Source organism: Hoplias malabaricus, chromosome 12 (assembly GCF_029633855.1).
Source record: "Hoplias malabaricus isolate fHopMal1 chromosome 12, fHopMal1.hap1, whole genome shotgun sequence".
NCBI classification, from domain to species: domain Eukaryota; kingdom Metazoa; phylum Chordata; class Actinopteri; order Characiformes; family Erythrinidae; genus Hoplias; species Hoplias malabaricus.
The window spans coordinates 9113731-9128730 of record NC_089811.1 but is presented as its reverse complement, the minus strand read 5'-3'; the positions used below and the strand labels follow the sequence as shown (position 1 = coordinate 9128730).

At 46.1% G+C, this 15000-nt stretch overlaps 1 protein-coding gene across 1 annotated transcript in view; it reads left to right on the top strand.

Moving 5' to 3' along the window:
• Nucleotides 1–15000, top strand: part of kcnh3 (potassium voltage-gated channel, subfamily H (eag-related), member 3) — a 124102-nt gene that overhangs the window by 102671 nt on the left and 6431 nt on the right. The window contains exons 9-11 of the mRNA XM_066686179.1: nt 2590–2789; nt 4900–5149; nt 13333–13547. Of these exons, the coding sequence (XP_066542276.1) occupies nt 2590–2789; nt 4900–5149; nt 13333–13547 (665 nt within the window). The remainder of the gene's footprint in view (nt 1–2589; nt 2790–4899; nt 5150–13332; nt 13548–15000) is intronic.

Genomic DNA, 15000 nt, shown 5'->3' with positions numbered 1-15000 from the left:
CATGTCTTATATTCTCCCTGTCTCTCACTTTCTCTCTCCATTCCTCACCCCCACATCTATTCCCACATAATCAATTGGTCTTAGCACCCCTCCCTCTCTTTGTCTCTTTCTCTTTCTCTCTCTTATTCCCTTTGTCTCTCAAACATCTTGTCTACAGAGACGTCCCAGAAGTACAAATTCCCCATGACTTCAGAAGAAATGCTGGATGAGCTAATGTCCAAAAACTTTTGTCCATACACTGCAAAGAGAACTGGGTCTTTAGTGGACGTTTGTGTTGTGGTTTCTGGGGTGATGATGAGGAAGAGGGTGATGATGATGAGGATGATAATCATGAGGAAGAGGAGGAAGATGAGGAAGATGTGAGGATGATGATGAGGAAGAGTATGATGATGAGAATGAGGAAGAGTATGGTGATGAGGAAGAGTATGATGATGAGAATGAGGAAGAGTATGGTGATGAGGAAGAGTATGATGATGAGAATGAGGAAGAGTATGGTGATGAGAATGAGGAAGAGTATGGTGATGAGGAAGAGTATGATGATGAGAATGAGGAAGAGTATGGTGATGAGAATGAGGAAGAGTATGGTGATGAGGAAGAGTATGATGATGAGAATGAGGAAGAGTATGGTGATGAGAATGAGGAAGAGTATGATGATGAGGAAGAGTATGATGATGAGAATGAGGAAGAGTATGGTGATGAGAATGAGGAAGAGTATGATGATGAGGAAGAGTATGATGATGAGAATGAGGAAGAGTATGGTGATGAGAATGAGGAAGAGTATGGTGATGAGGAAGAGGATGATGATGAGGAAGAGTATGATGATGAGAATGAGGAAGAGTATGGTGATGAGGGAGAGTATGATGATGAGAATGAGGAAGAGTATGGTGATGAGGAAGAGGATGATGATGAGGAAGAGTATGATGATGAGAATGAGGAAGAGTATGATGATGAGGAAGAGTATGATGATGAGAATGAGGAACAGTATGGTGATGAGGAAGAGGATGGTGATGAGGAAGAGTAGGATGATGAGAATGAGGAAGAGGATGATGATGAGAATGAGGAAGAGTATGGTGATGAGGATGAGGATGATGATGAGGAAGAGTAGGATGATGAGAATGAGGAAGAGGATGATGATGAGAATGAGGAAGAGTATGGTGATGAGGAAGAGGATGATGATGAGGAAGAGTAGGATAATGAGAATGAGGAAGAGGATGATGAGGAAGAGTATGATGATGAGAATGAGGAAGAGTATGGTGATGAGTATGAGGAAGAGTATGGTGATGAGAATGAGGAAGAGTATGGTGATGAGAATGAGGAAGAGTATGGTGATGAGGAAGAGTATGGTGATGAGAATGAGGAAGAGTATGGTGATGAGAATGAGGAAGAGTATGGTGATGAGGAAGAGTATGATGATGAGAATGAGGAAGAGTATGGTGATGAGGAAGAGGATGATGATGAGGAAGAGTATGATGATGAGAATGAGGAAGAGGATGATGACGAGGAAGAGTATGATGATGAGAATGAGGAAGAGTATGGTGATGAGAATGAGGAAGAGTATGGTGATGAGGAAGAGGATGATGATGAGGAAGAGTATGATGATGAGAATGAGGAAGAGGATGATGACGAGGAAGAGTATGATGATGAGAATGAGGAAGAGTATGGTGATGAGAATGAGGAAGAGTATGGTGATGAGGAAGAGGATGATGAGGAGGAAGAGTATGATGATGAGAATGAGGAACAGTATGGTGATGAGGAAGAGGATGATGATGAGGAAGAGTAGAATGATGAGAATGAGGAAGAGGATGATGATGAGAATGAGGAACAGTATGGTGATGAGGAAGAGGATGATGAGGAGGAAGAGTAGGATAATGAGAATGAGGAAGAGGATGATGAGGAAGAGTAGGATGATGAGAATGAGGAAGAGGATGATGATGAGAATGAGGAACAGTATGGTGATGAGGAAGAGGATGATGATGAGGAAGAGTAGGATAATGAGAATGAGGAAGAGGATGATGAGGAAGAGTATGATGATGAGAATGAGGAATAGGATGATGATTATGATGATGATGATGATAATGAGGATGATGATGATTCACTCCCCATGAAGAAGTCATGTTTGTTTCACATTGTCTTTGCCTTTATGCAATCCATCGCTCTGTGGAAAGCGTTTGCAGGAATGTGTGTGTGTGTGTGTGCGTGTGTGTGTGTGTGTGTGTGTATTAATGCTGGATCCTGTGGAGCTGGATGTGGATTTAAATTAATTTTCCACAGCAATTCTTATGCAAATGAGTGATAAAAAGCTAATTTGTTTAATGGCTTTTATATTTTGTTTCATTAAATGCTTTAAATTAGAAACCTCTCTGAGTCACTCACTCATTCATATTCAGCAGGTGTGTGAATCTCCACCAGGGGGCAGCGTTAGCTGTAAATAAACATTTTGGTGCTTTGCATCAGGGTACAAAGTGGGGGGTTCCCTTTGGAGTGGCAGGGTGAGTGTGTAAAAGGGTTCACAGGTGTTATGCACTACACTGTCCCACCACCAGTTGAGCAGTGGTGTGATCCTCGTCCTCTTCTGTGTGTGTGTTCCAGCTCTGATGCATGCAGTTGTTTTTGGGAACGTGACGGCCATTATCCAGCGCATGTACTCGCGCCGCTCGCTGTACCACACTCGCACCAAAGACCTGAAGGACTTCATCCGCGTCCACCGACTTCCCAAAGCCCTGGAGCAGCGCATGCTGGAGTGTTTCCAGACCACGTGGTCCGTCAACAACGGCATCGACGTCAGCGAGGTGGGTTTTACACACTGTACACACACGTATATATGTCATTAAAGGAAACATTTTCGCTCTGCGTTTATTTTCATGCCAAATGTCCAAATGTCTGCAGGTACTGTGTCTAGGCTGTGGCAGAGAGAGGGAGAGAGAGAGAGAGAGAGAGAGAGAGAGAGAGAGAGAGAGAGAGAGAGAGAAAGAGAAAGAGCAGAGTAATGGTTAAATCGTAAATTTCTTAACAAATTCAGACCAAAGCAAACAAACTTAACATGTGAAAACACCTTTAGTCTGTTTCCCATTAACTGAGCCAGGGCTGCATACAAACAGCAGAGCTTTTTTCCAAAACATTCTCTGAGTTTTATTAGAGTTTTATTAGAGGATTATTGGATTGGATTAAAACTGTGAACATCACTTTTAAGTGCTCCATAAAGCAGGGCAGTCATGTTCACCATGTCCAATGTCCAGTGTGGGGGGAAGAGCTGAAGAGCCAGATGTAATTCTCTGACAGCAGCACCTGACCTCACTGATGTTTATGTGGCTGAATGGCATCAGATCCTCACAGCAATGCTGCAGTTTGATTAAAACTGTTACGACACTGAAGGTGCCATGCCTTTATGCCATTTCCTTTTTTCTTGTCTTGTGTGCTCGTTCCTTCCTTCCTTCCTTCCTTCCTGAGACCTGCTGTAGTGTGACTCTGATTATTGTCTGTCACCACATGCTTTTTCTCTCTCGTTATCTCTGTCTCTCACCTTATATCTCAATCTCACTCTCTCTCTCCATTCCTCACCCCCACATCATCAACTTGCCTTAGCACCCCTCTCTCTCTCTCTCTCTCTCTCTGCTCATTCACTCCCTCACTCAGCCACTCTCTTGCTCACTCTTCCCCCGTCTTTTCTTTCTTTCTTGTCTCTCTGTTTGTCTCCTCTCCTTCTCTCACTCACCCTCTCACATTATCTGTCTCTCTTTTCTTCTCTTTTGTTCTCTCTTCTGTCTCTCTCTCTCTCTCTCATTTCTTGCCCTAAGCCCTAAGGCTTTCCTAGAAGTTTGCACCTTGATGATGTGGTTGAAGGGTGAGAAAATGGGGCACAATGGTTCAAGTGTTCGAGGGGTCGGAGCGTTAAGGGCAGAATGGGACACTCGCACCCTTCAGGTGTTTACTTCACTACGGTTTATACGCGAAACACCGCGACTAAAAGCCAAACTGGGCTTAACCTTTAGACCAAAACGTCCAAAATTGATGAGATGATTTATTCTAACATCTTATGAATATTTTCATGAAGCTTTTAACTTTCTGCTCTTTTACAAAACAAAGCTCATCTCATCTCTCCCTGTGATCCTCAGTGTAGCTGCACAGACCAGGTTCACCTCACTACCGTTAAACAGGGCTTGTCCCTTACCTTCATTCATTCACTCCTTGCCTGTAAGCGCTTATCCAGTTCAGGGTCGCGGTGGGTCCGGAGCCTACATGGAATCACTGGGCACAAGGCAGGAACACACCCTGGAGGGGGCGCCAGTCCTTCGTGGGGTGACACACACACTCACACATTCACTCACACACTCACATCTATGGACACTTTTGAGTCGCCAATCCACCATGTGTTTTTGGACTGTTTGAGGAACCCAGAGCATCCGGAGGAAACCCACGCAGACACAGGGAGAACACACCAAACTCCTCACAGACAGCAGGGGTCGAACCTGTAACCCCAGGACCCTGAGACACTACCTGTAGCAGCACCTTACTGCTCCTCCCTAAACGTCAACATTTTGAAAATATTACACAAACCACACGGGTCTTAATTACGATAAAAGGTGGTAGTTACACTTAAAGAGTTAATGTTTCTCTGTTTTCCAAGGCGCCCTGGATCATGGGTGATTCCCTTCACAAAAGTGCCGCCTGCTGCAGACTTACGGGAGGGGTGCATGAAGTGCACATAGGGGGCGCTAGTGAGAAAAATATAGAATTGGGGTAGAGCAAAGAATTGCACACTTAGGTGGGTGCGAGTATTTGGACAGGGGGTCTCTCTCTCTCTCTCTCTCCGTCTATACCATACCCATTCACCTACTCAAACATGTTAACTCTCTCATGTTAAAGCTGTGTGTGTGTGTGTGTGTGTGTGTGTGTATCCAGCTGCTGAAGGATTTTCCTGACGAACTGAGGGCTGATATTGCGATGCACCTGAATAAGGAGCTGCTGCAGCTGCCTCTGTTTGAGTCGGCGAGTCGAGGCTGTTTGCGATCACTGTCTCTCATCATCAAGACCTCCTTCTGCGCTCCTGGGGAGTTCCTCATCCGCCAGGGAGACGCCCTGCAGGCCATTTACTTCGTCTGCTCCGGATCCATGGAGGTCCTGAAGGACAACACAGTGCTGGCAATCCTCGGTCAGTGGGTATAGCATTAGTTCGTTCGTTCATGTTATTATTTAAAAAATATTTCATTTATATTTATCTAATAAGTTGAGATCTGAGAATGTGAATGAAGTCGTTTCCACATTATCATCAGTGTTTTAAAAGACACTCTGTTGGTGGTTAATTTATTAAACTTGGTGATTAAATGGTTAAACGTATTAACAAATATGTGCTGGAGCTGATGGGGTTAATAAAGAGACGGCACTGTGGTGCAGCAGGTAGTGTCTCTGTCACACAGCTCCAGGGTCCTGAGGTTGTGGGTTCAAGTCCCACTTCGGGTGACTGTCTGTGAGGAGTGTGCTGTGTTCTCCCCGTGTCCACGTGGGTTTCCTCCTGGTGACTGTCTGTGAGGAGTGTGCTGTGTTCTCCCTGTGTCCACGTGGGTTTCCTCCGGGTGACTGTCTGTGAGGAGTGTGGTGTGTTCTCCCCGTATCCACGTGGGTTTCCTCCTGGTGACTGTCTGTGAGGAGTGTGGTGTGTTCTCCCCCATGTCCATGTGGGTTTCCTCCTGGTGACTGTCTGTGAGGAGTGTGGTGTGTTCTCCCTGTGTCTGCGTGAGTTTCCACCCACGGTTCAAAAACCAATGTTTGGTAGGTGGATGGACGGCTCAAAAGTGCCCATTGGTGTGAGTGTTTGTCGCCCTGTGAAGGACTGGCGCCCCCTCCAGGGTGTGATCCCGCCTTGCGCCCAGTGATTCCGGGAAGGATCTGGAACCACCGTGATATGACAAAACGACATGTCTGATATCTTCAGGGCTGCAATTTTATCATCAGTACCTTTTCTTTTTCTTCCTCCTCTTTTTTTTTCTCTCCCTTTCCCTTTTCCCTCTGTTTCTCTCTCTCTTTCTCTCTCACCTCCATCTCTCTCTCCCTCACTTGTTCTGAATTCTTTATTCCTTTTTCATTCTTCTTTCTACATTTCTCTACCACTTTCCCTTGCTCCCTTTCTTTCACTCCCTCTCTCCTTCCTCTCTTTATCTCTCATTCTCTTTCTCTGTTTCTTTCTGTCTCTCTCACTCTCTCTCTCTCTCTCTGATGACAGTGACGGTGGAGGATAGATGGACTATTAATGATTTAATAACTTTTTCTTTTCATCTTTTGAGAATGGATACCCCCCCCTCCAACACACACACACACACACACACACACACACACACACATTAATGACCTGGTTTTGTTACATCCCCCTTGTGTGAGACTGTAAAAAACCAGACAGCAGTCTGGAGCTGTGAGGCATGAAAACACACACACACACACACACACACACACACACACACACACACAGAGTGTTCTTTAATTGGCTGATCTATAATTCCTATTACTCCTTTTCTACTACAGCCGTCACTGTCCAATTAAAAACATGTAACACAGTGACTTTACAGAAGAAGGGGAAAAAACAAACTCTATGTGGAAGTCGAGGTAAACTGATGTTATTCAGAGTAATTATTATTCAGACAAAGTTTTTGGACCTCTGAACAAGCCTCACGCTCTCTCTCTCCCTCTCTCTCACACACCAGTGCTTTAACAGCGAGGCTAGAGTCCCTTGGGAAACATAAGGAGTGTGATGTGGATGTGTATAGCAATACACACCAGCTGTGTGTGAAAAATAGTCCCCAGTGTGTCTCCATGAATTAATATCCTGAATCAGAGGAGGTGGAATCACCACAGATGCTGCAATGCATCGCTGCTTTACAGGGAGAGATTATAAGGCAGTGCGCCTCATCCTTTTTAAGTCACTTAATCCTGTATATGATATATGCAAAGACTACTGCAGCCATCTAAAGGACAGCGTATTGATATCGTACACTACAAAGAAAACGTTTAACGCTGAGAAAATGAGATTTATCTGGACAAGAAAAACCTGAAATATTAAATTAAAAACCACATTATTGCAGTGTGTGTGTGTGTGTGTGTGTGTGTGAGTTTGTTTCATCATTTACACACCTCTCCTGGTGACAGTATTCATTCATTCATTATCTGTAAGCGCTATTCAGTTCAGGGTCACAGTGGGTCCAGAGCCTACCTGGAATCATTGGGCGCAAGGCAGTAATACACCCTGGAGGGGGCGCCAGTCCTTCACAGGGCAACACACACTCACACACATTCACTCACACACTCGCACCTACGGACACTTTTGAGTCGCCAATCCACCTACCAATGCGTGTTTTTGGACTGTGGGAGGAAACTGGAGCACCCGGAGTAAACCCACACAGACACAGGGAGAACACACCAACTCCTCAGACAGTCACCCGGAGGAAACCCACGCAGACACTGGGAGAACACACCAACTCCTCACAGACAGTCACCCGGAGGAAACCCACACTGACACAGGGAGAACACACCAAACTACTCAGACAGTCACCCGGAGGAAACCCACATGGACACAGGGAGAACACACCACACTCCTCACAGACAGTCACCCGGAGGAAACCCACACTGACAAAGGGAGAACACACCACACTCCTCACAGACAGTCACCCGGAGGAAACCCACACTGACACAGGGAGAACACACCACACTCCTCACAGACAGTCACCCGGAGGAAACCCACACAGACACAGGGAGAACACACCACACTCCTCACAGACAGTCACCCGGAGGAAACCCACACAGACACAGGGAGAACACACCACACTCCTCACAGACAGTCACCTGGAGGAAACCCAGACAGACACAGGGAGAACACACCACACTCCTCACAGACAGTCACCCGGAGGAAACCCACGCAGACACAGGGAGAACACACCACACTCCTCACAGACAGTCACCCGGAGGAAACCCACGCAAACACAGGGAGACCACACCACACTCCTCACAGACAGTCACCCGGAGGAAACCCACATTGACACAGGGAGAACACACCACACTCCTCACAGACAGTCACCCGGAGGAAACCCACATTGACACAGGGAGAACACACCACACTCCTTACAGACAGTCACCCGGAGGAAACCCACATAGACACAGGGAGAACACACCATACTCCTCACAGACAGTCACCCGGAGGAAACCCACTCAGACACAGGGAGAACACACCAACTCCTCACAGACAGTCACCCGGAGGAAACCCACACAGACACAGGGAGAACACACCACACTCCTCACAGACAGTCACCCGGAGGAAACCCACGCAGACACTGGGAGAACACACCAACTCCTCACAGACAGTCACCCGGAGGAAACCCACACTGACACAGGGAGAACACACCAAACTACTCAGACAGTCACCCGGAGGAAACCCACATGGACACAGGGAGAACACACCACACTCCTCACAGACAGTCACCCGGAGGAAACCCACACTGACAAAGGGAGAACACACCACACTCCTCACAGACAGTCACCCGGAGGAAACCCACACTGACACAGGGAGAACACACCACACTCCTCACAGACAGTCACCCGGAGGAAACCCACACAGACACAGGGAGAACACACCACACTCCTCACAGACAGTCACCCGGAGGAAACCCACACAGACACAGGGAGAACACACCACACTCCTCACAGACAGTCACCCGGAGGAAACCCAGACAGACACAGGGAGAACACACCACACTCCTCACAGACAGTCACCCGGAGGAAACCCACGCAGACACAGGGAGAACACACCACACTCCTCACAGACGGTCACCCGGAGGAAACCCACGCAGACACAGGGAGAACACACCACACTCCTCACAGACAGTCACCCGGAGGAAACCCACATTGACACAGGGAGAACACACCACACTCCTTACAGACAGTCACCCGGAGGAAACCCACATAGACACAGGGAGAACACACCACACTCCTCACAGACAGTCACCCGGAGCAGGAATCGAACTCACAACCTCCAGGTCCCTGGAGCTGTGTGACTGCGACACTACCTGCTGCGTCACCGTGCCGCCTGGTGACAGTATTATTGGAGGCTATTGTTCAATCCCGAGTTTTAGAGGGTAATAAATACTTCATCATATTAAATCAAGTGTGCTGTTGATTCAACAAATTCATACGAAACACACTTTGTTCTTCACTCACTCACAGCATAGCTGCTAATATTTTAGAATAAATAATTAACTTTTTTACTTTTAATTTTACTGTATGGGACTTAGGCCCCACCCACTAAGTCTGACATTTGATGTTTATTCTGTCATTCATTCATTATCTGTAATTGCTTACAGACCCGGAATCACTGGGCGCAAGGCAGGAACACTCCCTGCAGGGGGCGCCAGTCCTTCACTGGGTGACACACACTCACAGCAGTGGATGCTTTTGAGTCACCAATCCCCCTCCCAACGTGTGGGCACCACCAAATACATAAATAATGAAATAAATAAACATTTTTTTAAATGTCATAATTAACAAACTATTAACTGAGGTTTCAATAAAACCTCAGTTAAAGTAATAAAAAAATAAAAGCACCACATTTCTATGAACATAAATTAGTTAAAAAATAATAATTATACTCATAATAAATGTCCAAGTGTCCAAGACTTTCACACAGTACTTTATTTACTTGTGTTTGTTATTTAATGTGCACAAAGGGTTAAGTGTAGTTTTCCATTAGGATTAATCTGATCTGCTGAAGGTAGTAAATGTGAAAGGAAAGAAAGATGCTCAAAGGTCATAGAGGAAAACTAATGGTCTGCTTGCCAGTGGCACACAGGTGTGTGTGTGTGTGTGTGTGTGTGTGTGTGTGTGTGTGTGTGTGTGTGTTTCACTGCCCTGAACAAATCAAATGTCGGCTTACTGCAGGGCCACATCCGCCCTGGGAGCTTAATAATTGATGGTCATTGCATTATTAAACCACGTTGATTATTAATATGGCCCAGAACATGAAGAGGGAAGACATGGATCCACACACACACACACACACACACACACACACACACACACATATATATATATATATATATATATATTAAAAATGGTGTGAGAGAGAGAGAGAGAGGTTGAGGGACGAGAGATACAAGAACATAAAGAACAGACTGAGATAAACACATCAATATCAGCTCACCCCCACAGATAACGCTCCCTCTCTTAAAGTCCCACTCACACATTTTGATGAAAGCTGATCTTATGAAGCACTTCCAAACACAAGATGCCCGACGCCCAATCCCACTCTTAAAAAAGCTGCAGGATACAGACAGACGCTTTATTAATAGACAACCGGTACATGACATAACTGTCTATAATTATGCAGTCAGTGATGGCATATAAAACCCAGGGGATGCTATCTTTACTCATAACAACTCACTCACTCTCTCTCTCACACACACACACACACACACCAACGTTTCAGAGGTGTGGAATCATTGGGTTCACTCTGTAACCCATTCATACAGAACTGGATCTGTATTCCTTTGTGTCTGAAAGCTGCTGGTCTCATTTTGGGGACAAAAGAACCATACGGGACCAGGAACATGGACAAACCTCTGACTGTGAGCCCACTGCTGCATCCACTAAAGTACACCCCCTGAAGATGATGCAAAACATCTGCGCAGAGGTGTTCCCAGGTGCGATGAGGGGATTCCTGACAGTCGCTGATAGTAACTAGGGTGGTTGCTTTGGTGATCGCTATGGTATGGTGAATAAGGTGTTGTTGATGTTTACCTTGGATGGTTTCTATGGTATTTCAGGTGGTTGCTAGTGCTATAGTCGTGCTAGTTAGCGCCAGTGTTACTAGCATTTTTTGGTGGTTGCTATGTTATCCCAAACGGTTGCTAGTGTCTTACCAGGTTATTAATAAGGTGTTGCCAAGTGATTGCTAGGGTGTTACTACGGTCCCAGGTTGTTGCTAGGGTGTTGCTAAGTATTTGTTATGGTCCCAGGTGATTGTCATCATCTCTGGTGGTTCCAGGATGTTACTAAGATTTTGTTGTGGTTTCTAGGGTGTTACTCGTATGTTCCCAGGTGGTTGCTAGGTTCCTTCTAGGATGTTGTTGATGGGCACAAGTGTTAGCAGCACAGACTCCAGCCCAAGCCAAGCACTCATCACTTCTGAGAGTCATTCCAACAAACGGCACGTCACTTCTGAAGAAGCACAGGGATAAATATTTTGTTCTGATGATGTTCATTGTGTCGGGGCGATGATATATATGTTTATATATTTATTATATTGGGCAATGATTCAAATCAACCACATCAGAAGACGGCAACGTGTCTCTGAACAGTTCAGTGTCAGTATGATGTGCATCACTGAAGTAAATATCTTCTTCAGAGATAAATTTAAAACACACACAAACAAATCAGACATAAACACACTACTAAGACACAGGCGTGGGACAGAATGAGACATTGGTTTAATTAAAACTGTCATATAACAGCTCTCAGAAAGGGAGAGGGAGGGAGAGAGGGAGAGAGAGAGAGAGAGAGAGAGAGAGAGAGAGAGAGAGAGAGAGAGAGATACACAGAAGCCTAGCGAGAGAGAGACACATGGACAGAGAGAGAGAGAGAGACTGAGATGAGCATTTACTCTGCTGTAAAAACATGACAATTTTTAAAATATATTGTGAGGAGAATTCATATTTTAAGGATTTGGATGCTTTTAAAATGTGACCATTTTTGCACACACACACACACACACACACACGCACGTGACTGCCAGAAACATTTCGATGCTGAGAGAGAGAGAGAGAGAGAGAGAGAGTGTGTGTGTGTGTGTGCGTAGATGATGTGATGTGACACAAACACTGTGTCAGACTACAGAATATTTTATCTCTTCCCCAGTCCCCATGCGCCACACCGAAGCCTATTTTTATCCACCACCTCACCTCGGACCCCCTTCTCCTCCCCGTCTAAGTTTCCCACTCTGAGCAGAAGTTTGCCATGTGAGCATTTACAGCACATTTTACATCACGTTTGAGGTACATCACTGATTAATACAGCTACTGAAACATCAGCTGTGTCTGCCCTTCATTCACTGGCTATACATTCCCAGTCTGAGCAGCTTTGACCAGGCCACAGACACCCGTCATCCTTCCTGAGACCACACTGGGTCGGTTCTGACCACTGCACACCAGGAACACCCCTACAGACATGGGTTCTGAAGACTGACCAAAACAATATGACCATCATAGTGTGAGTGTGGCCCTCAGATCCTTACACTGACCGTTTCTCCTGCTTCAAGAACGGTTTGTTTACTCATAGCTTGTGGAACTGGTTCGGTTCCCATTCCCGAACCTAATCTGGAACCTTTATGTGCATTTCCAACATACATTAATTCACGAATCAGAAAACAAAGCGTAGTCAGTTCTTCAGCAGGAATCGTGATCTCATTTCTGGGCGAGTCGAGATAAAGAAGCTCCAGAAAGAGCTCAGTGCCTCAAATAAAGTGTTGTGGTGCAGTGGAGGGGAACAGGACATTTACAATGTGTCATAGAAATAAATAAGAAAAAACAAAACAGGATCTCACTGAGCTGTAAACCGTGGCTAAAACATGACTCTCTCCGGACTCTATCCTTTTGTGTCTGGCTCTGGCAGTGAATTCAGTCGCAGCGACGATGGAACCGAGCCCACCACAGCGCCCCCTGCTGACAACATACACTTGGTTCCCATCAAAATCGGTGGAAACGTGGGAGACAGTTCCACTTGATAAATCTAGGGCTCCAGGAATCCTCAACAGACCCGGTTCAAGAACCAGAACCACCGTTTTTTTTTTAAGTGGAAAAGGGCTGTCAGTGCCTGATGTACCCATCAACAGGGGGCACTGTAACTGAATCATCAGTTCTACTCACTTCACCTGCCAGTGGTGTACATTGTTGACCTGTGTGTGATGGGGTAAGGGGACGTGGCTGTTCACTGAAGCCTTATAGTGTCCAGGTAGTGCTTTAACTGGACCAGGCCAGTTAACTGTTAGCGTCAGACGAATTAGTTTTGTCTCCAGTGACCGAGCGTGAAACCCAGGCCAGGCTTTAAAGAGTTAACCGTGGTTTGTCTTTGCTCAGGTAAATATTGAGATTTCTGAATATGAGCCAGGATCAAAGATGCTGTCTTTGTTTGAACATCGCTACAAACAGATTTATGAGTGAACACCATCTATTTGTTTTTGTGGGTTTTGTGACATCACAAGCTCCATTTCGTGTCCGATCTGGGAGCACACATGAAAGTGACTCGGATTGGATGTGTTCACACAACCCTAAAAAAACTCTTAACGCTTTCCCTCTTGCTCCTCAGGTAAAGGAGATCTGATCGGGTCGGACTCTCTGACCCGGGACCAGGTCATCAAGACCAACGCCAACGTCAAGGCTCTGACCTACTGTGACCTGCAGTACATCAGTCTGAAGGGGCTCCGTGAAGTTCTGCGTCTGTACCCCGAATACGCCCAGAAATTCATCAGCGAGATCCAGCACGACCTCACGTACAACCTGCGGGAGGGTAACGGATCTGACGTGAGTCCCTCACACACACACACACACAGTGATTTACAGTGTGAGAGGTAGAGGGCTGTAAATGCCCCAGCACTGGCTGTGGATCAGTGGAGAAATGGAACTGTGGAACAGTGTTCTCTGGAGTGACAGAGCTCCTGACCTCACTGATGTCCTGATGGCCATCAAACCCTCACAGCAGTGTTGGGATCCGGAGTGTACAGTGTCCCCTGAGTAGAGCTGAGCTGAGTGTATTTGGTCATTACCGGCGCGGCGGTCAGTCGAGCCCTATTAACTCCGTCCGTCTTTTTAAGTCCATGCATTGATCCAGCTTTTGATGGATTCACGCTGATGCTGCCCGGCAACAGTGACCTTTACCACAGAGGTGTGTCCGTGTTTTTCTGTGTGTGTGTGTGTGTGTGTGTGTGTGTGTGGATGTAAAGTGGCTGTTTCAGCAAGAACATTGATCCTCCATCTGCTGCTTTTGCCGTGTCTCTCTCTCTATTTCTTTCTCTTTGGAACTATCTCTCATTCCTTTTCTCTACTTTAAATTTTTATTCTGTAGCTGTTTCACTCACTCACTCGATGCAGTGTGTGTGTGTGTGTGTGGTTACTCTGTTTCAATAGCTTACTTTCTGGGTACCAATATCTGTTTACACACTTACATTGTGGAGATTTGTCTTCCTTGTTCACGAGAAGGTCCCCACAAGGTATATTACATTTTAGGGCCAGGGTCAGTGTTTGAGTCAGTGTTAGAGTCAGGGTTAGAGTCAGGGTCAGTGTTAGAGTCAGTGTTAGAGTCAGGGTCAGTGTTAGAGTCAGTGTTAGAGCCTGGGTCAGTGTTAGAGTCAGGGTCAGTGTTAGAGTCAGTGTTAGAGCCTGGGTCAGTGTTAGAGTCAGTGTTAGAGTCAGGGTCAGTGTTAGAGTCAGTGTTAGAGCCTGGGTCAGTGTTAGAGTCAGGGTCAGTGTTAGAGTCAGTGTTAGAGTCAGGGTCAGTGTTAGAGTCAGTGTTAGAGCCTGGGTCAGTGTTAGAGTCAGTGTTAGAGCCTGGGTCAGTGTTAGAGTCAGGGTCAGTGTTAGAGTCAGTGTTAGAGCCTGGGTCAGTGTTAGAGTCAGGGTCAGTGTTAGAGTCAGTGTTAGAGTCAGGGTCAGTGTTAGAGTCAGTGTTAGAGTCAGGGTCAGTGTTAGAGTCAGTGTTAGAGCCTGGGTCAGTGTTAGAGTCAGGGTCAGTGTTAGAGTCAGTGTTAGAGCCTGGGTCAGTGTTAGAGTCAGTGTTAGAGTCAGGGTCAGTGTTAGAGTCAGTGTTAGAGCCTGGGTCAGTGTTAGAGTCAGGGTCAGTGTTAGAGTCAGTGTTAGAGTCAGGGTCAGTGTTAGAGTCAGTGTTAGAGCCTGGGTCAGTGTTAGAGTCAGTGTTAGAGCCTGGGTCAGTGTTAGAGTCAGGGTCAGTGTTAGAGTCAGTGTTAGAGCCTGGGTCAGT